The sequence below is a fragment of the Grus americana genome, chromosome 3 (assembly GCF_028858705.1).
Source record: "Grus americana isolate bGruAme1 chromosome 3, bGruAme1.mat, whole genome shotgun sequence".
In the NCBI taxonomy this organism is placed as follows: Eukaryota; Metazoa; Chordata; class Aves; order Gruiformes; family Gruidae; genus Grus; species Grus americana.
This window is the reverse complement of record NC_072854.1, coordinates 120,743,688-120,768,540: the sequence shown is the minus strand read 5'-3', so window position 1 is coordinate 120,768,540 and position 24,853 is coordinate 120,743,688. Positions and strand designations below refer to the sequence as shown.

At 39.5% G+C, this 24,853-nt stretch overlaps 1 protein-coding gene across 4 annotated transcripts in view; it reads left to right on the top strand.

Moving 5' to 3' along the window:
- PLCB1 (phospholipase C beta 1) overlaps positions 1 to 24,853 on the top strand; it is a 396,670-nt gene that overhangs the window by 259,399 nt on the left and 112,418 nt on the right. For all 4 annotated transcript variants that reach the window (XM_054820497.1, XM_054820498.1, XM_054820500.1 and 1 more), the window contains exon 10: positions 17,528 to 17,674. In XM_054820497.1, the coding sequence (XP_054676472.1) occupies positions 17,528 to 17,674 (147 nt within the window). The remainder of the gene's footprint in view (positions 1 to 17,527; positions 17,675 to 24,853) is intronic.

The window sequence follows — 24,853 nt, the reverse complement described above, 5'->3', positions numbered from 1 at the left end:
GCTGCTCAGTGTGCGTGCGTTTGTGCACACATGCCTGCACACCGGTATACTGTTTTGTTTCTATAAGCAGCCTTGATCAGCTCTCTTTATTATCATTTCATTATTATAACATCAAATTTCAGAGAGGTTAGGGACAAACGTGGTGACGGTCTGACAGTTTTCATGTTTGTTTCTGCAGTATTCCTATATTTAATTATTTAAACAACCTATCAATGTTCAGACATCCCACTGAAAAACAGGGATTCGTGTTCAGCATCCTCATGAAATAAGCCAAGCTCTTGTGTTTAAATGGAACTTTAAAGCCTGTATAGTCCTTGGTTAGACTGCCAGAGAAAATGACATTTACAAAAGCCTGACACAAAGTTAGTAGCCTTATTTTTCAGATATTCTATAAGGCCACAAGACCTACATTTCTAATTATCTTTCACAAAGTTAGACAAAATATGCGTAGTTTTCCTTTTTTTTTCCTGTGTGCAATAGCACATGTGTCAAGATGCAAACTTAAGCTGAATACTTGCAATTGCAAGGACTAAAAGCATTTATGCTGTAGGAGTAAGATTTCATGTTTGCAACGGGCAGAATGTCCTGACCTCGATGTAGTAAATCACTTAAGCGTATGCTTAACTTTATGGGTAGTGTGGGAAGACAGGATAGTTCTATATAAAAATCTCTTCTGCTTCATTTCCTTGAACATCATATTAATTCTCTGTTGAGGCTCAATTCCCATGATTACCTATTTGCCAATGTTGTTGAAGTGAAATTTCTGGGTACTTCTGGCCAGAACCGTTGAACAGAGGTACCTGGGCAACTTCTGAGAGTGTGATGCAGTTGCCTCTTAGCTAATAAATTTTTATGCGTTGAAAAGTTCTTTAAATAGAATTAGGGATTTTTCCTTGAAACCTTAAATCCAAATTCATAAAATAGAAACTCTGTGCCTTCGTACAGCAGCCTGACTCCTTGCTCCTACTACTCTGTTTGGACAGTTTTAGACCTTCATTCATCTGATGATTATATCTTCTTCTAATTTCACATCTAACTGTATTCATGATCTGTGCACATCCACTGTACAACAATATTCTTTTTTAACTTAATTATTCCTCTGTCACAGCTAATTAAGTGAATTTCTAAAGAATGGTTGTTCTGTCTCTCAACTTTCACAGACCTAGTCAAATGCTTTTGACATCTCATAATTCTCCATTCCTCTGACTGTCATTACAGCCCTTTTTCTGTACCTGTTGCAGCTAAACTACAGTATTTTGAACACAGTAAGCAAGAACTGTACACGATATTTTCAACTTTTTCAACATGGCTCTTCAGGTACCTGGTAAAATCAAATGCCAATGTGCTTACTGGATGAGGATCTTAAATTGCAGAGATTTGAGTAATAAGGCTGCCTCTGTTCCTGCTCGTCCCTAATGTATTTTTAGGTATTGTATTGCTGGGATGCGATTGAGCTTTTGCAACATCAGCAGATACGTGGGCTTGACATCTACATAGGTGAAGCATCTGGAGTAGTATTTTATTGTGGTTGAAGCAAGCTGTTCTGATTAATGCTTTGTGTCATACAGTGAAGGAGATTAATGCGCTATGTATAGCATGTTTCCTTATCAGGTGGAAGCAGAAGGAAGTTCCTGGTACTGCAGAACAGTCTCTCGCTGTCAGCAAAATCATGCTGGGGACTGTTAGCGCTGGTTAAGTAGCATCTTGTAGTTTGGTGTTTTCAGGGTGTAAAGCATTTGCATTGGGTGGCTGGCGTAACTGCTAAAATGTATTCCCTTTCAAGTTACCAGCTTGATAATGGGATGTATATTAATAGATCAGTTGCCAAGGGGTTAATTGGGAATTTCCTTATTTGCTTTGATTTCTAAGAAGGCTTGCGTAAAAGTAAGTTGTTCAGGATCTTGTTATGTGATGGATGGGGAGATGGGACATTGATGCTGAGTTTCAGGTGTCTCTGCTTGCAGTGTCCAGGCTCCTGAGAACGATAGTTCTAGTTTCGAGAATTATGTGAAATTTACCATATAGATTTGGTGCAAATGCTGCAAAAATGTGCTGGTTCTTCCTGACTTAATGATGCAATTCATTTCTAAAAGTTTCCAAGTTCAAAAGGACCAGGAGCTTTGAGCGCTCAAATCACGTTGTCTGGGTTTAAACCTTTCCTCCTGAAACCGGTAAAGTGTTTTGAAAACCACTGAGTAATAGTCTTGGCTCTGGGGGCAGCCCGTGTCTCTTAAAGACTCTAGGCATGCGAGAAGAGCTATATCCATGTACCAGACTAGCAACGAAGAATACAAACCCAAGGCCTGCTAGGGAAAGGAGACATCAAAAAGGTGGAATCATGCTGTAGCAATAGAATATATGCTTCCCATCATCCTTGTTGGTGGGAGCAGGAAAAGTTAGGTTATTACTAGCCATTATTGTCGGAGTGGTTTTTATTGAGAGAGATTGTCTTGACTGTAGTATTAGCTTTAAAAATAGAGTCTGGAAGTGCTTTGGAGATTTTCCTGGCCAATGGACCTGCACACCAGATTATACTTACTAGAAGGCATCTTCGAGATAAATAAGGGCATAAAGATGTTAATTTTTTTCTCTTAAGTATGCATTGGCTTAAATAATATCTCTGCCTATTTAATTTTAAAGGACCAAACCTTTAGATCCGCACAGAAGAATAGAGCTTTCTTTTTACACTTTCACAGTGTTTATTTTTCTAGAGTTTCTCAGTTGTACCTATTTGGAAATACTGTATGCCAGTTTTAGTTAGACATGTTTTTAGCAGGATTGTAGGGGAGCTGGTTCCATGACTCTCTCTGAACTCCAGTATGAATTTTGGTTTTGCTAGTACACATTTATTGGTAGCTGTTGTGCTGGGGTTTTTTTAGGTAATAAAATAAATTAAGCAATTAACATTAGATTAAGATATATTTAATTTTATACAGCATTTACTAAATGTGTTTTTTCTCATGGCATCCTTAACACCAGGCAGTCAGTATTCACTTCAGCACAAATGTTTTTCCTCCCTTAAACACTAACACCTTTTAAACGTTTTCATCCCACCACATTAAATTCACCTTTTAGTAACTGCTTAAGAATAATTACACATTGGAGCCTTTCAATGGCAGAAGGGGGTCATTTCCTAGGCAACAGATTTTAATGGCAAAAACAAGTACCATGCAACCGCGGCTACACTTTTAAGACATACTTCATAATATTTAAAGCATAAATTCTGATGTGTAAACCATGCAGTGAAATGGTGGGGTTTTCTGGCACTGAAACATTTGTAGGAAGTGTTACAAAATGGTTGAAATCCTACGGCCTCCTAACTGTAACATGGGAAATTAAGAATAGTGACCAAAAAAAAACCCATTAACTTTGGGATGTTCAGTGCTTTCCAGCATTCCAACTGCATAAGAGAAGAGCTCTCAGCGTTGTTTCTCAAATGATGACAGAACAATAGACCCCAGTCACAATTTATTACTTTTTAAAATTTATAAGCCGCACAAAAGTCATAGCCTATCCCATGCTGTCAGCAACAAGTGCTAAGTTAGATAGCTTGCCAGAAAACCTTTTTTAAAAATTATTTTAAAATATATATATGCAACAAATGGTGGTATGAATAATGTATCACCATAAATATGTTAATGGAAACTATACTTGTCAAAATGCATTTGCAAAATATGTTCCTATAATGCATTGTATTTTCTTTTTAGTTGGATTTTATATACTAGCTAAGCTGTAAAATTCATTTTGGATCTTGCAGTAGTTTGGAAGATTGCATCTCGAGTAAAAGACTAAATGCTGTAAAAATCTTTTAGAATGGAAAATCCTCAATTATGAGAGGGTTTTGCATCTACTTTACAGGTAAAGTGCTTCATCTTTCTAACCAAAGTGTAACAGCTTGATAACATAAAATGAAACAGTGATGTGGACTCGTAATAATGGATTTTGCAACAGTCAACAAAGACACAGCAGTGTTTGGCTTAGTTAAAAAGCAAAGCTTTTACCTTTTATTCTTTGGTTGCATTTTAAAAGTGTAGGACCTGGCTTGGATCTGAGACCCGTATGTTATGCATAGAGTTAGTTTTTGCTGTTGGCACTAGAATTAATGTAGCATTTATCAAAAATATGTTTGGGGTTCCAGGGAGGGCAAGTTTCCTAATCTTCTGTGTATAATACACATACTTTGAAAGAAGCATGAGCTTAGCAGAAATGCATTTTGGGACCGGTATCTGGTACCAGGAATAGCTCCACTGATATCAGTGAAACTGTGCCGAATGGAAAATGGACAGACCTGTTGTGGACTTTCTATCTGCAGAGCATAAACTAATCGTGATGATCTAAGTCCAGCAGTCAGACCAGTCCTGCACTAATATGGAAGGTGACCGTAACAGTAACTCCTGACCCGCATCCTGGAAACCTGATAGACCACCCGAGGGACCCCAGGCTCAAACCCTCAAACCCTGAAAACATATGAAAGAACCTGGGGTGACAGGACCGCAAAGCAAACATGAGTAGAGGTTTTGGGCTATACTTAGAGGTGCATCACGCCCTTCAGATGGAGCTTTTGCTCAGGGATAGGTAAAGTGAACCTTACATCAACACTGCATTTCAAGGGTGATGGAGAAACATTTTGCTGCTGCCTGCCTGTATTGTTTGACTCTGCCTCAGACTATCAGACCCCATAAATAGAAAACTTACTCTAAAAGTAAAACAGCTTCTTTGTACTTGGTGCTGGTTTACTGCCTCTTTTATGGAACACAGGGAGGTATTCAATTTTAGCAGCAGGATTTATTATTTGAAGATGAATATCAGGTAAAGTTTACTTCTGAAAACATTAAAGCAGCATGAACACAAGTGCTGAAGGAAACAAATGTAGATAAACTTTGAATAAACATTGTTGGGTTTGCCTCTTCATTATGACCGCTCCAAATGTAGCATTTTGCAGGTGCAAAGGGCTCCTGAGGACAATGGGAGCAAAGGCTGCTGTGACCCAGTGGGTAACATCTAGAACTGGTGCAGAAGAGCGTGGTTTTCCTGGCTCTGCCACAAATGACCTCATCAATACTTGGCCATACCCTTTCACGTGCCATTTGCGTTTTGCCTCACCCTTGGGTTGACTCGACTAAATAGAGAGTCAGTCTCTGCCTTGAGGAGCTAGCAATGATCTGTGAGTCATTGGGTATGCGTGGTATCTGTCATAACAGGGCCATTAATATAGTTGGAGTATGTGCGCTACTATAATACAACGACCGTATGAGGAAGTTTCCCTTATAATGTCAGATGTAATCATCTACTCTAACAATATCCTGTAGCTGGAATATGACTGTTGCCTATAAATACATCAGGGTTAAAGGCTGGGGAGGCAGAAAGTAGTGGTAAGCTAAAGGACAATGTTGGCAGAAGAACACAGAGGTATCAAGTGGCCTTGAATAAATTTAGGCTGGAAATTAAGAGAAGTTTCCTAACAATATGGTTCTGGCACAGCCTACCAGAGGTAGTAAAGAGGACAAAAAAAGCAATTGTTGTTAAGGTAGAGCTCAATCTGCTTATGAAAGGGATTGTCGAATGCAGTGCCTGCAGTTGTAGAACCAAGTTTAAAGAACAGACAAGGAAGCCCCTCTCAAGGGACTGAAGTCCCTCCTTTTTAGTTTATTTGAACTGTCTTTGCAGAGCCACACCTTTATTCTTTTCCACTTCTCTGTAATATTTGATGTCTTCTGCAAGTGGAGTTTCTGGAAGTAAAAATATTAGCTGCTATGAAGGCTTTTCCTAGGTTTTTTCCCCACCTATAGCATGCTCACACACTTATATCTTCCCATTATCCTGCAGAACAGTCTTTTTGGCAAGTGCATTAATAGCTTACGTAGAGAAGTATCACTTAAGAGAAAAAAAGTATGTATTTTTAGTTGCCCTTTAATGCAATTTAGCAATTGGAAGTAAGCCAACATTTAACATTATTACATCTCCCAGGATCACTCCGAAGCATTCTACAGAGCGTGTTTTTCAGAGGCTTGGGAAGACAGTGGCGTATTTCAGTAGTGGCCTTCTTTCAAGTCTGTCAGAAATAACTGTAGTATTGCTGAGATTAATGGTATTTTTATCTGTCTGATTTAAAATCTTTCCACTTATCTAGTTATCTGCCTGTCTTAGAAATCTGCCATGTTGTAAAGTGCTTATTCCACTGCTAGCTAGGAAGTCGTATGAAGGTGGTTTTGTGTAGTGTTTTTATAGATTTAATTGGATCTAAACTATCTGTTGTCTTGTATCCTGTAAGGGATACCCTGTCAGAAATGATTTCTTTATTACATCTGTGCTGAAAAGCCAAGAGCAGCTAGAGAATGGGCTTGGGTCTGTAAAACCCTGTGACTCTGCAGACTTTCTGTCCACGGTAATTTTTGTAGATGGTTGCAGTTTGGGCTCAGAGTGTTCAGAAATACCAAGCTTAAGATGTCTGCTGGGAGACTTGGGTGTAGCTCACCGTGTTTGCCTTTGCTTAGTTTGTCCTGATGTTATGAATGAGACCTACCCAGGTGCTAGGTCTCTTAGCACCTCTTTCTCCTTGATCATGCTCCAGACCTCAACTGAAGTCCAGAGCAGCAGGTATGTTTGCAAGTAGACAGTAGTTGTGGTGGGAAAGTGGGTCTTGAGAACAGAGTTCCTTGACGTTGCAAGAATATCTTTTACATCACTGTGTTGCTCCCCATTATCTTCAATGTCAGCTGAAATCATCAAGATGTAGATTCGTCGGGGTTTTTAATAGCCAAGGCCCCACTCTTGGACGAGAACCTGGAAGACAGTAGCTGAGGCTTGCTAATGTAAAGACTGCACAAATCACGCCAGCACTTTTAAGCAAAATTGAATTTGGACAGGAAACAAAAAAGAAAAAAGCAGAAAAGCAAATGCCTGCCAAGGAATAAGCTGCAGTCCCGTGTGGTTCTCTAGCCAACTTCAGATGTAGCATTCCTTCACAGTCCAATGTGGGGATGATGCTGATTGCTCCGCTTCAGTCTTGAGACTTAGGAGAGAGTGCTTGCTTATCTGCACCAGAGTGGGATTTTCCCAAAAGCCTTAAAAATTACTAAATATTCAGTTTTGTGTGTATATATATGTCTGCTAATGTTTTAGAAACCGGTTTTTGTTCAAAGAAAGTGCTATCTGTGACTGAAAAGAGGACAATAACCAGTAAGAAACTGCTCAATACTACATATAAGGATCTGGCTAAGTGTGAACTGTAGCACAAGACGTGCTTGATTCAAGATGCTGGATGCTTATGTGTGTATTAGCTATCATAGGCGTATGCTATATATATACACACACATTATTTGCTATTAATAAAACACTGTTTTACAGTAGAACAGATTCCAAGAATCGTCCTCCTTAATGCAACGCCTTTGTTTACCAGAATCTCTGAACTGTGGCCGTGCTTTGTTACAGCAGAGGTTTTTAAAGCTGCTGTGGAAATTTAGATGATCAATATCCATTAAAATAAGTGTGTTTCCAGCATTTAAATTTTGAGGAAGAGAAAATGGTGAGTGTTTTACTGTTTTCTAGTACTCCTAGAGAAAAATACATACGTTCCATAGGCTGTAGCCCCTGTGGGCTAGAGCTCTTCTTTCTTGGGCATTTGAAAAGGGCTGAAAAAACCTGTGACTTCTAATAAAATAAATAAATAGCATGCTCAACATTGCACAGTGACTTTAAGATCTCATTAAAATGGATGGCTCATGCCAACAGACACAAGTGAGATTTAGAAACTTCTTTCCTCTCAGGTGAAACTCCATCTTCCTTTCCCTCTTGAGATGGCATTGTCCTTGGAATGCTCCCAAAGTTTTCATTCTGATTGAAAATGCTTTTTACCATAAAAATATGAGGTTTGCTGTTTGGCATGGATAACCTAGAAGCTTATGGGAAATATTTCCTGCCTAAAGTGAACTAAGTGTCTTAAGCTGCAGTACCTCTTCTGAAACCCATTCCGAAAAGTGGTATTCCATTTGCAAATGTTTTCTGGCAAAAAACCAAAAAAATTAATTGTATCCACTGTTAGTTTTCTCTGTGCATTTGTACAGACAATAAAATGGATATGATAACTTCATTAGAATGACAAGCATTTCTGATTCAAACATCCTGAATTCTGTTTTACTTAGTTGATAATCCTTACTCCGCAAAATATATCTCAGTGTCCTTGGGCATGTGATATTTCCGCATGGATTAACTGATACTGAGCAAGCTCTTTTAGGCATGCTACTTAAGCACAACATGTTTACCTTCCCATGTTTTCCCTCTCTGACTCCTTGTCATTCAGTAAGCATTTATTTTGGATATTGTACAGGAGTTGCCATTCTCTGTTTATGTTCAGATTTCCCTGTGTCCTATTACAATGTACACATTCAAGGGTAGAGCAATGAATCTTGCTCTATTCCCTTCTTACTAAGTTTTCTGTTTCTTTTTCAAGAACATGTTGCCAAAGCTTGCTTTGGTTTGTGGCCAGGTAACTGTCTAATTACAGAAAGTAGTTGAACAAGTATAACTGAGGGCAGAATTAGATCCATTATGTTTTCCTTTAAGTTTAGAAATCTGAAATGAAATTTGAACAGAACAGGATATTCCCCTGGTTTGATTTTAAAGGATTTAAGTAAGGAGACAACCAGTAAATCCGTTGCAAGAGTGTTTTCTAGCGCAGCTAGTTGTAGCACTGCCAAGCTTTTTCAGACACTCACCCCAAGTTTTCCATTGCTTACTCTGATCTTGTTGCTTGATTCTGCCTTTGGCCACTGTAACTGCTCTTCCACATCCTTATCATTTACACTTAAAACACTTGTTGACCATTCTCTTACTGCCACTTCAGCTTTACATGTTTGATCTTTCTTGTTTTGGCGTATATTGTGACATATGTTATTATTCATAACACTTAACTAAATAATCTTCTGTATACGGACGCATTTCTTATACTAGTAGGCAAAAACTAGTGTCATGAGACTGGGTGTAGTGTCAGTGGTCCCATTAAGATCCTTGATGTTGTCAGTAGTGAAGTTAGGCAGGCGTAACTTATGTCTGTTAAATCTATAGGGACTAGCTGTATGTTTAGGTTTAATTATGGATATGTATGTTGATACATTTGATGCCGTGCATGTTTACCTCATTCATCAATGATTTGATAGTAAAATGTCCAGCCAATCAATTACATTTTTTTCCCAACCAACTGTTTTGGTGCAGCTACATACAGATGCATTGCCGTTCTCTGCATCTCATTGCTTTTCAAGATGATAGATTTCTAGGCATTTCCTTCCCAATTCAGCTGCGTATTCTGGATTTTTCTTTGCTTGAATGATTAGCTACCTAGCTTGAATTATTATTTGTGTTTTCTCATTTGATTTCTTTCCCATTTACCTGGGTCATTACAGCTTTGCCATCTTGTTTAGATAAGAGCTCCCAGAGAACTGTGTGTTCTTTAAACCCTCTGTTGTTGATTCTTCTTTTTCAGATTATTAAAGACTGTAAGAAACTAGACCTACTGCTGATCAGTGTGCAGCCTCTGGACTTGTTTTGTGCAGTTCAGCTTTCAAATTCAAAGAAACTCTGATCTTATAGTCTGACCTTGGTTTATTTCTATCTGTGCTTTCTGTAGATTAGTTTTTCCAATAAGGAAAAATTTTAATTTAGAAACCCTATTAAATGCTTCACTAATACTCAGATACAGCGATTCAGATGTATTGCCCTTCCTCTACTTATTAATTTGATAAAACTGTCTGACTAGTATGAATTTTTCCCCTTGCTCATCATTGAGAAAATTGCTAAACTGGAGGAGTTACTGACGACTTCTGCTTGCGGTGTGTAAATGGTGGTTGGTACGCAGATATTTTGAAGTATCTGCAGATCCTGACCTGAGGCCTGAAAGTCTTTTCTGTCCCCAGTGTTTTTTCTAAAATCGAGTAGCACTGATGTTCCTGGGGTGAAGTCCAGTAATGCAATTGGAGGGCTGTGGCATTTTCAGTCTGGGCTGATCTTGTACCCTATTCCCTTTTTGCGATGACTTTGCTATTAGGAGGATGTTGCTTGGACGATGCAGTCCTGTCCTGCCCTAGGTTACAAAACTGAACACAGACAGAAATTCTAGTTACACCATAGCAATATAGTAATAGCCCGCATGTCTGGAAAGCCGAACGGGTTTCAGCATCACTTCCAAAATCACTTGGATGCAAATGCTGCAAGTGTTATCAGAGTGGCTCTGGCACATCGTGTCCCACACAGTGTGAATTTTATGTAAATTTGTCCTTGTGAACTTCTCCGCTGGCTCACAAAGCTAGAAAGCATAGAGTAGCTAATGTGTGCCCAGTGTCAAGAGACACACTGGGGGTATATGCATCCTACTCTACACCGTGCATGGAAAATTTTAAGACCTAATGAGCTGTAAACTGCACTGAAATAAACTGATTTGTAAAATAGAATTCCCAGTGGGGCATATTGTACAGATCTCTCGCAGGATTAGAAAATATTTGTTTTACTTGGTGGATTTTAATCTTCGAGTTGAGAGGACTGCTGTTGTACGGGATTACAGCGAATGCGATTAATGTTACAGATTGCATTGGAATAGACCTGCTTTGCTGTCAGACAAAATACTAATGTAATTCTGTGTTGCTGGCTGGGAGATACGAGGTGCCAATTAATTGTCTCTCTTCCTTTTGTGTGTGTTTTGTCTTCTTTTTTATTTTAATAATATCTCTTGGCACAGTTGTGCCTTCCCATTACATTACAACTGAGTGGGTAGCAGCATGGGCATAAACAAATGGAAGGCTGTATTAAGTTTGCAAATATATGGAAAGAAACGTTTAAGGTCCGTGCAGCCAAACCTGTTGACTGCTTGCAAGCAAGTGCACACTTTAATTGTCTTACAAAATGTCCACAAATTTTAAGGGATAAGCAAAGGCTGATGTTAAAGTTGTAAGATTGAAATGCAAAGCAAAGTGTGCTGATAAGTGGTCTTTTCTGCTGTGAGTTGTGCCTGTCTCGATTTGTGTCCTACTTTGTCCCAAGACTTTGCCCAAAGGACTGGAAGGCTCCTGAGAGCAAGTTAGGCAGATCCGAGCACGCTGGAGGGCAGGGGAAAGAAAATCAAGTAGCACTCAAGTATCTGCACATACCACTCACCTGTTTAAATAAGAGGGACGAAGTTTAGATCAAGCAGTTGGGTTGAGAAGTCTGCAGGATTAGCTGTACTTTTGTATTTCCTCCTGACGCTGCTGGGGTTTTGACCCATATCCTGGGCCTCTGCAGAGGGCACTGAACTGGTGAAGAAGCTTCTTTTCGAAGCTCAGCCCTACTTTGAACCCTCATGTCTCTTACCTTGTGCTTGGCACAGTGCTGCAGGTGTTGAGTGAGCAGGGGTTTGTTTACATCCTCGAGTTGATGAGCTGGCGAGCTCCCAGGAACCCACGAGCATTTCCACATCCAGAACAATATGCCGGTCATGCTGACATGCTAGAGAGATTGAGAAAGCAGGAACTTGTGGAGTTACCTGAGTCTCGTTAAGCAGCTGGAGAAGGATTGTTGTGTCAAAAGCAGCCTATGCTTTTGCCAGCCCTTGAAACCGCATGAGAGGAGTTTTACATGAGGCTGTTAGCTGGGTCCGCGCTTGCACAGGAGACTGCGTATTGCCTTGGCCCTGCACAAGGACCAGCACAGGCCCTGGTGAGAAAAATGTGCTAGGTTCTCTAGATTTAGTCAAAGAGGATTATGAAAAGCCTTGTGATAACGCAGTAAGTCTTCAAATAGAGGAGCCTCCGAGAAGAACATTCACAAAGTATCGTCTCTCCTGTCAACCAGTTCAACTGGCTGGGATTCTTTTTTCATGGCAAATTTGCGAACACCATCTCCCGAGAATGGGGCGAGTCCAGATCTCATAAACTGCAGAAAAAAACATTTTGATGGACGAACGTTGACAATATCCAAGCACCATAGAAGACAGGATTCACTTCATTACTCCTGTAGATTTTTGTGAATTTTCAACAGGTTCTTTGCCAGCATTATGCCACCTGCCTGCAGACAGCTTCCAAGAAAAAGAATTTGGGATGATGGAAGTCACTTTTGTTGTCTTGTAGAGCTGACAAATGTTGACCACAAAGGAGCCCTGTTTCTTACAGGCAAAGTAACAGTTGCATTTTTATGTGCTTTTCTTTAAACCTGACATCCAGGAACATTTACATCTTTGATCCAAAGTAATAGATTTAGAAAGCTATGGGATCGTGTAGCTGTAGCTAATAGGGAAATATTGTGAAATACCCAGAGCTTGCCACTTGCCTTTTTTTTTTTTTTCTTTTTTTTTTTTTTTCCAGTCTGGTAACTGTTTTGGAGTAATCAGGCGGAGACAGAGATGCAGAAAAAGATCAAGCTGCCGCACAAACATGTCACATGTTTCATGTAATGAAGCAGATCGCAGCCTGGGAAATTCAGTAGAATCTCTCAGCATCTCTATTAAATATATTACTCTTCCAATAGGAAATGATTTCTCCTTCCTACTGAATTTTAGTGGGGGGGGGAAAAATCAGATTTGGCTGATTTCACTTGATTGTCAATCAAGTGGTGGTGGTTCTTTGATCTCTGCATGAATTTCACCACCAAGCAGGTCATGTGGAGCAGCCCTTCAAGGTGTCCTGTGGAATCTCTTGCTAATGGGCTGCTTCATGCTTTGCTGCAGGTGAAACGCTGAATGCTGGGGACATTTATGGAGTCCCCTATAGGGGCTTCCTCTTCCTTTCTGCAACAAAGGATGAGGTTTGGAGGCAGCAGGTGGGACAATCGGTGACAAACTCCCTGCCAAGCAACTAGCAGATGAAATTCAGCTTCCAAATTAAAAGTGAAGGGCAGAAGGGGATTGCAGGCATACCGCAAAAGGACTGCTGGGATGTGCAACTAATGTGCAAGCAGAGCTTAAATCCCCAGTGCAGCAAAGTAGAGCAGGGATAAAGCCAGAACCTGATTTGAATACGTCTGAGTTTGGATTTAGATTTGCCTTCCGAAATGATGTTGTGGGAACTTCATAGTATGAATAACAGCTCATGTGGGCAAGCAGGCAGTCCAGGGTACTTTGCCATGTATTTCATACTGAGAAGGTCATGGGTAAAATGGTCAAAAGATGTGGAGGAGTCAAGGTCCCTTTCTTTTAGAAACTTCCTTCCTGTTTGGAGAATAGATTTTGGAAGGTATGTACATGAATGAATTTGGAGAGAAGCATGTAAAGGCATTTCCAAACTTTCTGTTGCCTCTAGCTCTTGTAAGTTTTTAATTCAGATATGTTTTTAGAATTACATAGAAGTTTATGTAATTTATAATTTATAGACAAGTGTTCAGTGACGCATTTATAATGCTGAGGTATTGGGAATGTCTGTGATTAAGAATACATTAGATGCTTTCGTATTTCTCCTCAACACTTGCTCTTTTATTTTACAGACCTGTTCCACTGCACATTAAAAACATTAAAATTGTTCTGTTACTTATTTGGCTTGCACAAAACTTTAGCCAGTCGCTTACGCGTGCTTCGACAATCAGACATCCTGCAGCTGACATTCATGACAAATTTCTCTGAGTCCCGAGAAGAAAAACACACCCATTTTAATCATCCAATACAGCATATGAGCATCTTCCATTCTGTGTAGGAGCTGGGTGGTTTTGAGGAACTTTGCAAGTCATCCAGCTGCGGCACATTATGCGGTCGCTTCTTGGCGCGATGTGATGAGGCAGCACTCGTCCCGCGAGCAGAGGTGGATTTGCATTTGGTTGAAAATGGAACAATTGATTAGAATATCCTTGATGTTGGCTTTCACCTTGAGTTGGCTGTCGGTGCCCTGGCGCTGGCAGCGGGGGGCTGTGCGGCTTCTGTGAGAAGAGGCTGGCACTGCCCCGGGCCGGTTCTGGCCGGTTCCAGCTGGTTCTGGCCAGCTCTAGTGGCCCCAGAACAGGGCGCAGCCCAGCCCCTCAGGGGAAGCGGGTTTAAGAAAGGGCAAAATGCCACCAGCACCGAGGAGTGAGGGAAAAAGTGTGAGGGGAAAAAGTGGCCGGAGCGAGCCCTGAGGGGAGAGGAGGAAGAGGAGGAGGAGGAGGAAGAAGAGGAAGAGGTGCAGGCCCAGGGCAGGCGTTGGCCTGTATGGAAGAAGGCATTACAGTGGCACAGAGGGAAAGAGTTAAGTGTTGGGCATTTAAATAGACCACACAGTAGAGGAAAAAGGAGGCATTTTTATGTTTGTGCTGTTTAAGTGTTTTAATACAGCACTACTGAGTGACCCCATAGGGAAATTCTAATTAATCAGATAAATTAGAGAAGAGATATTTGAGGTGAAAAAAATGGTAAACTCCAAGCCCTGCAGAGGAAAGCATCTTCACTGAGTACCGTAGCTGTTGACGTAGCTTCTGTTGTGGTTACAGCTGTGTTTGCTCTTCTCCATCTGGCTTTGCCAACATAGCTAAACAAGTCATCTGGAGTCTCCTCTGTCTTTGTATTGCACTTAGGATTATTTAGTAAGGTCTTGAACCAAATGTTACTGAAGTTGATGGTAGCATTTCAACAAACACTAGCTTTGGGTCTGCCTCTGTCTTAGTAAGTGACATCAGATCAATGGTGAGTGAAAAAGACAAGCCAGTTAACTCCACAATTTTAAGTATATAAAGTACACTGGTTATTTTGAAAGTTTCATCAAAGACCTAGGGTTCAGATGATTTTAAGGCAATTATGTGCAAGCAAAAGAAAAAAAAAAGAAAAAATCGTGACTCTTGTCTTGTCCCTGTGTCTTTGCCCAATGTGTTTCTTTTCCCTCTAACTTTTTATATCTAATCATGTCATTAAATCTTCCTAATATATATCTGAAGATAAAAGGTGACAGCTGTAATGGAAAGAACTGATCACAAATTAATTTTTCTTGGCAATGTCTGTGGTAAATTTGTAATATGCTTAAGAAAACAGAGAACAAATCTTACCAATAAATTGAGGCTATTTCATTTTAGATGACTGTCTACCGAGGATCACCCTCACTGCAGTTGGTCTCAGAATATCATTGACATTGGTCACAAACAATCTACTCTTTAATATCCAAGATACAAAGTCCCTTTGACATCTGCCATCTCCATTCCACAGTCAAACTCTCACTGGTGCAATATTGGCTGTAATTGAACTTGCAAATTGCTTTGCTTTCTGAAATGCTGACTGCTTAATTATGATGGGGAAAATAGCATTCTCCAGCCATAAGCTCAGATAACTGTGTAACTCAGAAACTATGTAATTATACATGTGAATAATACTTGCTATGATTTATGTTAATACCAGCGGCAATACGCAGAAGGACCACTCTGCAGACCTTGTCTGTCTTCAGTGTGGAAGGGAGCAAAGAAGCAGAATGAACCACAAAATAGAAAGGAAAAAAGGCAGTCCTGGGTCTTGCTTCCTTCTATCCCAGAGGTGTTCAGCTTCACCCAGACAGGCTTCAACAGATTGTGCAGTTCAACTCCCGTCTTACTCCATGGAAAGCTCCGTGGTTATTGTCCAGTCAGTTAATTTATCCTTGGCTTCAGGTCTCCATCTGAAAAAGAAGGGCTGCAAGGACCCTGTTTTTCAGGTATACTCTGAGGATTAAACACAGAGATCGCTTTGAGATGCTTGAATACTGTGTCTGTGTGAATTGGCATGAGTATCTGTATAACAAAATGGAAACCTTTCTTTCTGAACACTCTGTGATTTTGATGCCGCAGGTTTTTTAAGGCATTGTGCATATGAAAACCACTATGTTTCATTTTAGCCTGCAGCAAAGCAACTTTAAGCCTCCTAGTCTGGCCAAAAGGAACGCATTCAAAACAACATGGAGATACTGAAGATGATTCTGGATGAGCTATCTCAAACATCAGAAGCTCCAAATGACATGACTTTGCTGGTTCCCTGTGTAGCAGCTCTCCCATTCAGCCCATTTTTTCCTGTATGATGCCGTTTGTGTGCTGTGAATGTACACCACAGACCATATCCATCTCCCAGTGAACTCGGTGCCGAGTGTTTCTCTTAAGTGGATTTTAGCTCAAGCTAACTCCATGATAGTGCCTGATACTGTTTACGTTCGTAATGTGTCTCTGGTAGATTCACGCAGCAGATAGGTTGTTCATAAATCTTTAGTTTCACGAAAAACCTCAGTGGTGGGGGTTTTTTTCCCTGATTTTCGCCATCTTATATTTTTTTCTCATGAAAAGGAAAGTACATAGGCCTCTGTCTGTGGATGATTAATTACTCTATAACAAAGCAGCTGTGGAGCCTGACAAGATTGCACTCAGATTACAGTCTTAAAATAGTGGATGGACTTGATTTTCTTCCTTCCAACCATCTTACAATTATTGTCATAAGAATGCATGATAATTGCATTGCTCTGTATTGTCACTACATTTCTTGTCATATGAATAGGTTCATTTAGTGCCACTATCTTGGGTGGTTATGAAAATAAGGCATTTGAACTTAAGACTGGCACATCTTTTCCTCTCTGATCAAGACCTAGATCCTACGGACCAAGAGCAGATTTTGAGTAAATGCTTTACATGCTATATTTGCGTCATGTGGTTACAGGCTTTACAAAAATGATACGGGTTGCCCGTTACTTTTTCATATACTAGAAAAATTTGTGTGAGTTGATAAGTTTTAGGATAAAAAGGGATTGACCCTAAAAGGAGAGAGTAGCAGAGTTAGTAGAGCTGAAGTCTTCCATTTTTCAATGCCATAGTCAGTCAATTAAGGTTGGGGTTTTTTTCTTGGTTAAGCATTAATCTTCAAATATAGACTACTGGATTTTATTTTTTTTTTAGTCTAAATGTACAACTTGACACCCTAAAATCAACTTTATGCAGAAGGCTTGATAGAGAAATTCATCCTCACTGAGATCAATGGTGATATTTAGGCTGAGGATAGGACTCAGCTTTCTAATTTGCCAGGAGCCTATGAAATGATCATTTATGCTGGCACTCCAGTGAGATATGAATTGGAAGACAAATATAAGAATTGCAAAGCTTAGTTCCCACTTGAAAGTTGGTTCATTTAGTTTGCTTTGCAGTTTGGTTGCATTCATATACGCACACTGAATCATAATCAAAAGAGGTCAAAGTTACCTATTTTTTTGTGTGGCACTCTGTTTACTGGTTTCTTGGTTACCTCTGGAAAAGATACTTTATTTTGTCCCCAGAAAATCCCTTTACTTAATAGGCTTTGATTTATTTTCTCTGTTCTTATAACCCTCCGTAACCCTGATTCCCCTGTGCTCTTGATTATCTGTAGATGCTGATTATGAAATGATTTATCTGTGGTATAGGTAAGGCAATGTGTATTACCTGCAACTGATATGACTGAAAATGAGGTAATAGTAACAAAAGAATATACGAATACTAGCTAAAGGCCAAATCTGATGACTGTATGGTCTTTCACATATATCTTTGTGTGTATATTGAACACACATCTGTATGTCACAAAATCTGTACTTGAAATTAATTGGTACTTTCCCTGGATTTGTGTTTCTCTCAGGACAGATATCGGTGGATGGATTTATGCGATATCTGAGTGGAGAAGAAAATGGCGTTGTTCCACCTGAGAAACTGGATTTAAACGAAGATATGTCTCAACCACTGTCACACTATTTCATCAATTCCTCACACAACACCTACCTCACAGGTACAGTATTGGAGAGATCTGATTTCTTATCTTACAAAAATCATAGCATATTTGCAGTGATGCCATAAAAAATACTAAAAACATCAGCAGTAATTGATGATGGAGCTTCGTCTTCAGGGAAGCAAGGGTAGCGCTTGATTGTTGTTCTAGCTGCTGCACACATACATCAAATATACTTTTATTAACAGGTGAGCAGCAGTTGCATTGTTCAGATAAGGCCTGATCTGAAGCCCAGTGAAGTCCCTGGAAAGTTTCCCTCAGTTTAGATAGGATTCCAGATTAAGGTCCTTATTTGGGAAGAAAAGGGAATGATGTACTTTTTATGACAACCAAGGATAGCCAAACAAGTACGTGAAGCAGAATATGGGAAACATCTCTGTAGCTAATAAATTTGCCCCTAAAAATTAAATCTGACATTTTGTTGAGCTCTATGAAATTCGCTTTGATTCAGAGATTAGAGAGGTCCCAGCATGGCACATAGCTTTCTGACAGCCCATTCATATCTGCAAGGAATGGAAATCTGGTCTCTGACTATATCTCATGCCTGAGCTGAAATTTTTAGGTGCTATTGTGTTTTTAAAAAGGCTGAGTACCCAGAAGCTCCTGTTAATTTGAATTCGAGTTAATGAGTCTGAACTGTATTGTTTGCACAGCAAAGACAACAGTGCTTTATGATTCTGAAAAAAACTAAGTTTAGGAACTCAACTTTTGACACTCATTTTCTAGTCTAAGATGATGTTAACTTGTGAGAAAATAATTGTAAATTCACTATTTTAGTTTAGTTTATGTAGGAACAAACGTTTTTGACAAGCAGATGTGCACAAGGATCTCTCTCCTATTTGATTTGATGTTTACTTTGTCTTGTCACGTTTGCTAATGACTTAGCATTATGTTAAAAAAAAAAAGTAATGCTATAGTGTGTGCTAAAAATGTGGCTCATGGATAATGTAGGCTTTTTAATGTTATTAACAGACTTGCCTTAATTGACCAAGTTCTTCAGAGTGCCAGTATGCCAAAACATTACCAAAACGATGCAGTGGTGATGCTCAGTTTAAACAGGCCGTGCGGTAGTTACTTTCATCTGGTTTGTGTTTGTTATAGCACTTTCTACAGCACCTTCTAGTGCTTTCGTGAAGTGAATGAACTGTCATTGTTTGCATTAGACACCATTTTTCAGAGGTTTATCTTGGCTGTAAAATGTGTTTTGTGCTAAAACTTGTCATATAAGTATTTGGCTTGACAGCTATTTTGTTTCTCTGAAGTAAAAGAAATGAAAATCAGTGTGGCCACTTTTAAGTTGTGATTCCAATATGCAGAAATTTATGCTCTTTGGAAGAGTGCAGACATGTCCAAAGCAAAAGCAATTTTTAATTATGATATTTTGCAGGCCTCTTACCTCCAGTAGGGACTTTGTTCTGTCAGTGGGGATTAGGACCCACTTAAGCCAAATGCAGCAGCTTTATACAGATTTTCTGGAAGAAAACAGTAAAGCTGTTGTAGAAATGTGGGAAGCATAGGCCCACAGGGAGGACAGACGGTGCAGTTTAAAGTTGATCTGAAGAGATAAAATACTGCTCTGCCCTCTACCAGCATGAATTTATAGCCAGTACCGTACCACAGATTTTTATCAGGGCTGATGAGGACAGAGTCATGTTCTAAAGGTCTAGAAGCACAGAAGCGGAAGAACAAAGAATCAAGGATGGGAATTCATGATTAGTCCAACCTATTCTATTATTCTGAGAGAAAGGAAGTTTACATTGAAACTTTCCAAATTCACTTTTACTTGTATATGAAAGTCTGCAAATCATCTCAGATTGCATCTACAGGTTTCTTTGCCTGCATTTCTAAATAATTTCAGAAGCTACGTTTGGAAGTATGATCTTAATTTAACATAATGTTCCTGGCTTAGTAAATTGGAGGAAGTAAATCAGAGTAAACTCGGGGGATAGTGCAAAATAAGTTTGAATCTCTTTCAGATTCCATTTCAGAGTGTGTATTTTCACATTTACAGGCAGAAAACACATGCCCTTCCCTTTTAGCGCGTTCATTATGTTCAGTAAATGTGTGGCAGCTGGCCGACAATGGGATTAATGATTTGATTTTTATCTGCGTATTACAAAAACTGACAGCCTTAAATTTTGCTTTGAGGCTAGACCAGACACAGCAATCACATTGCCATTTGCTTTCTTCCAACAAGGACTTAGTAAAATTAATAAAATTAGTGATGGCAGACTATTCTTTTTCCCAAGAAGATCTTAAAGAGTCTGCTCAAGTGCTCATGACTTCGGAAGGGAAGCTTTGGTAGCATCTCTGCCCTCATTGGAGCTGTGAAATAGCAACTAGTCATGTAATAATTATTAGGACAATAAGAAAACCAATCAGTCTAGCAATACTTAATGATTACTGTGCTTAATGCCCTACCAATTATCTCTCCCTTTGTTAGTTTTTTAAACCCAGAAAAAGCATGCAGAAAGAAGCAACATTATAACATAAAAAGAAACATGTGCACACTCTGAATTTATTTTTAATTACCCTGATCATTTTCCTAGCCTTTAGTAGAAACCCTTGGCAGTACATCAAGTCCTAATTATTTATTTAGACATGTTACTGCTTTCTTTTTCTTAGGGAAATATAATTTTTAAGAACAAAGGTAATAATCCATGAAGAAAGAAGTGATGTAGAGTGAACCTGGGCTGGCTTAAAGAAATGTCATTTTTGGAAACTATTTTTTACTGTCATCTTTTTTCTCACTGGTATCATATTTGTTTATTTACTCCTTTGAACCTTTAATGTGCAGCCCTGCGTTTTTCTGGTTTCTCACGTCTCACCTCAGGTTACCACTGTTGTCACAGGAGGGAGTGACGTTGCAGCATTTCTCTCAGCAGCACCCAAAGTCCAAGACAAATGATTACGTATTGTTACCAGCATTGCACACTTTGATGGCTATTCGACTCGCTGTTGTATATGTGAAATGCAAAATATGAAAATCACAAACCTTTAACGCATGTTTTGTCTTTGCCTAAAAGGAAAAATAACAACAGCAGTAGGTTGCAGAGCTATCAGTTTAGCGTACATAGCCAACATGAGAGGACTAACGAGTAAAAAGGAGTAGTGGTTATTGTGCAGCTCTTCCATCCATCAGCAGTTTGTGGAGGTATTTTTTTACCTTCCAGCTGTCACTATTTTTCTTTATTCCCCTTCAGAATATCATAATACCTTGTGTAACTCTGAGGAAAAGGGCTGAGTTTTCAGAGATGAAATTAATTTGAAAGTAATGACTTCATCTCACAGGAAGGAAGCTACAGACCACTATCGGGCCCTGTGGCCTGTTCAGTGCAACTGTGGAAGCTGCTTCCACAGTTACCTTGTTGAATTGACTATAGCCATTTAAAAAAAAAAAATCAGTGGAAGGAAAGCTGTTGTTGCTTCACAAAGTGGAAAGATGGTCTGTGTGGAAGGTCTTAGGTGGAACTTTCTGAGATACTGGTTTGGTGCCCTGATCTCAAAAAAAATCCTGGATATAAAAAATAGTTTAAATGAGATGGTGATTCCCATCTGCCTGACTCTCTTGCATCTTCCTCTGAGGCAGTTTGGCTTTTGTGAGAAGATGACTACTCAATTAAGCAGACTCTGAGTAAAAATTCCTTAGGTCTCCTGCTCTGTCATGTTTTTACATGACTGCTCTAATTTTGTCAGCTGAGTGTTCACACTAGCACTGTTAAACCTCAGCTTATCTTTTTGTGGTCCTAAGGAGTACCTGCCCTCCCTTACCAGCCTCACCTATGCCAATTCCCTCCTTCTGAAGCCATACTATAAGTGAGGGATTTTCTGCTTTTAAAAGTGAGTGGAAACCTTGTAAAAAAAAAAGAAAAAATCATACAAATTGTATCCTTAAGGCAAAGTTAATTACTGTAATACAGATCAGCAACTGACACCAAAATTTCTAGAGGAAGCTTGCCTGCAGTAGCAGCAGAGGTGAACATAAAGAGTTTTTAAAAAAATTGTTTGATCTGAGATAACTGGATTCTCAAGAAGGAGAAGAAAAGTCAAGGTCATGGAAGTGTTTTGTTTCCTTTGAGTAATATTTCATTCACTACTGCTTAGTGAGTTTTCAAGATCCTCTGTGCCTTCTCTTAGTTGCCTCTTCAGACCAACCAGTTGAAGCATATTGAAATAAGATATATCTTATTTTATAAACCCTCCTCTTTAAGGAGGATAAAACTGTGTTGAGGATTGGGTAACTTCTCTGACTCCAATAGCTGCATTTGAAGATCTTCAAATAGCTGAAATCTGTAAGACAAAGATATGGAGGGCCGGCAGCAGGGGAAGGGTTCTGCAAGTAGGTCCCGCTGGGTCCCACTCCCTCACTGCAGTTGGAGAGACTCAGCTGGTCATGCAGTGTGTCTTTCTCAGGTGGGTCCCACAGCTAGGACGAGGGTTACCCCATGCCAGATAGCGTCTGTCACGTAGCCTGGCTGCAGCCTGGGAGCTGCTTGGGCACTGCTGGCGGCTGAGCTGAAATACAAACTCAGAGGCTGGCCAGCCCCAGCCCTCCTGGCATACGCAAGTGTTGCATCTTCTGCTTGGGTGGGCCTGAATCAATGCTGACAGCAAGTGTATTCCTGCTGCTGGCTGGAGCAAGCCTGACCGCATGTCCTGCTTTGGTCCAATATAAGGTGTTAAAAATAACAACCATAGGGTGAGAGCCTTATTTTGACTTAGAAGCAATAGCAGAATATGTCACAGCGTGGGGTCTAATTTGCTTGTCCTGTGCATGGCAAAATAGCTTGGAAGGAAAATAAATTCAGATAAATGTGCTGTGTCTAAAAAAAAATTTAGCTGCCAGCACCTTCTGTTGCTGCTGGAGTCAAGAGCCAGACTCCCAGCAGTATGGGGCTCTTCAGTTTGCACGCTGCAAACTACAGCCTATGATCCAGAGCACCAGTTGCTTTTCCAGGACTTGCGTGAAGAGAGAAAGTTTAGCAACTCATGTTTGTGCAGGGCAAAAGGAATATGCGGGCACTTCATGCTGGGAGAAGGTGGTGCCATGGGTGGGCGAGGGGGCAGAAGCAGCTTCTGTTTCTAGAGTAATGAAGAGTCAAGTGACTCCAAATACCCGGATCCAAATATCCTCCGGTTTTAGGAGGATACATGTCATAAAATTGTAACCAAATGTTAAGTCTGTGTTTTGCAAATAACTTGCACTTGGAACAACAGTGCTGAATGCCCTTGGTGAGAAATGAGCAGCTTAAAGTTACAGAAGTGTGGAACTGGGAAACATGGGTCGTATCCTCAGCTTATATCAATTAGCACCGGCTCATTTTGCTTAGTGTCCTGTCAGGTATGATTTGGCTGATTATATTTTTTAGTAAAGCAAGTTTTTGTCAAAATCTGTTTCTCCTTATCCAATATAGGGTGATAGGATACAAATATTATGGTATTACTGTAGATGCTGTATGTATTATAGAAGGGAATACATAATGGTTTCAATTTCCAGTATTAAAAAATTGATCTGTACTCAGCATATTAAAAATATCATACTGGAAGTGTTCGCTTTAGTGTCTGTGTTAGCACATTTTAGAATGCATCTATTAAAGGCATAGTTTGGAATAGATGCAAGTAGAGACTCACACAACAGAAATTTATAAATAATATATGCAAAAAACATTTGAGGGAACATTCCTAGTATTTCATATTTCAGAAAAATAAGTTACTGAGACTGTTAAAACATTTGCTAGCATTTTGCACTTGTACTGGGAGTCTTTCTGAAGATCGAATGTTTTGGAGGTTGAATATCCTCTTATCCTTAGCAGGAATCCTTCCAAAACACCTGAGCCTTATTAATAAGGTAGTGTGGAGAAGTGTCATATGGCAAGCGATGCATGTCATGATTTACTTAAGCACTTTTGAAGGTTAAGGATCTTGTAGTCCAAAACACTTAGCAATAATAACGGCCAGTAATCTCTCAGGAAGTATAGTAGCGTTTGTTAATCATAACATAGTTTGTTAATCAAAATTCAGTATGCTTTGAGGGAAAAGAAGGACAAAATGAAAACAGTTTGCTAACTGAATCTAGGTTTTTAGGCAGCAGAGTTCAGCGAATCCATATAATGAGAGCCAAGTTTTCATAAGCAGATGCTTAGGGATGAGTACATAGAAAAGTGTGCTGTTGTACCCTGACCCATGCTTGTGCTTGTTTGCATCCTGCAAAAAAAAAAAATAGCCACTGCTTACCCCAGACATGGGCATTGCACCAAAAAGGCTTTTGTGCGAGTAAAGATAACATGCCATAATCAAAGGGGAAACACAGGAAAAAGTTAAGTAAAAAACAAGAGACATATTGTCACTTTGCTTACTCCATTTGGATTTTCAGAACCTTCCAGCACTAGCAAAATTCTTCTGTTATTAACATCTATTTCCCATTGGTTCCAGCAGGAGATGAGAAATCTTACAGATTTCAACAGGAGTAATGTTAATACCTTGTGGAGTGTTTATGATTGCTCCAGTTCATGTATCAGGCACAAAAGGTAAACAGGAGTTTTCAAATAGAAGAGTTTTTCCATTACAGTTTTTAGTTGAAGGTAAAAACACGGAGAAAGCAGACAATGCTATTTAGTGAAGCAAACCAAAACGTGTAGTTTCCAGCATAAAACCTAACCACAGAACTACAGAGACAATAAAATGAGGATTAATCTGCATTATATTATATGCTAGTCTCAATGAAGTATTTATATGTCCCCCATCAGTGAAGAATCTTTAGCGTAAATGAACTCACTTCCTCCTTAAAAAGCAAGCGAATTCCCTTCAAGAAATCCAGGAAGGTTTTCTCAGGAAGTCTGCTAGAAAGCAGGAAACTGCATCCATTTTCTTCACGTGTAAAACAAGCACTGAGCCATTCTTCAATTATCATAACCACTTTGCTGCAAGAAATTTGTATCCGTGCGACTGGAATCAAACCTGTTGCAGCAGATGAAGACACCCTGGCTGGATATCATTCCCTGAATGCAACTGGATTTCTTTGTTGGGTTTTTTGGGGTTTGCTTTTTTGGGTTTGGGTTTTGGGGTTTTTTTAATACTTCCTGAGTTTGGGAAAAGTTGAGTTTTCTTTGTTTATTTTTATATTTATATTATGTCATTGTTGGAAACTGGTAGTTTAATTAAATTTCTCCCTATATAACT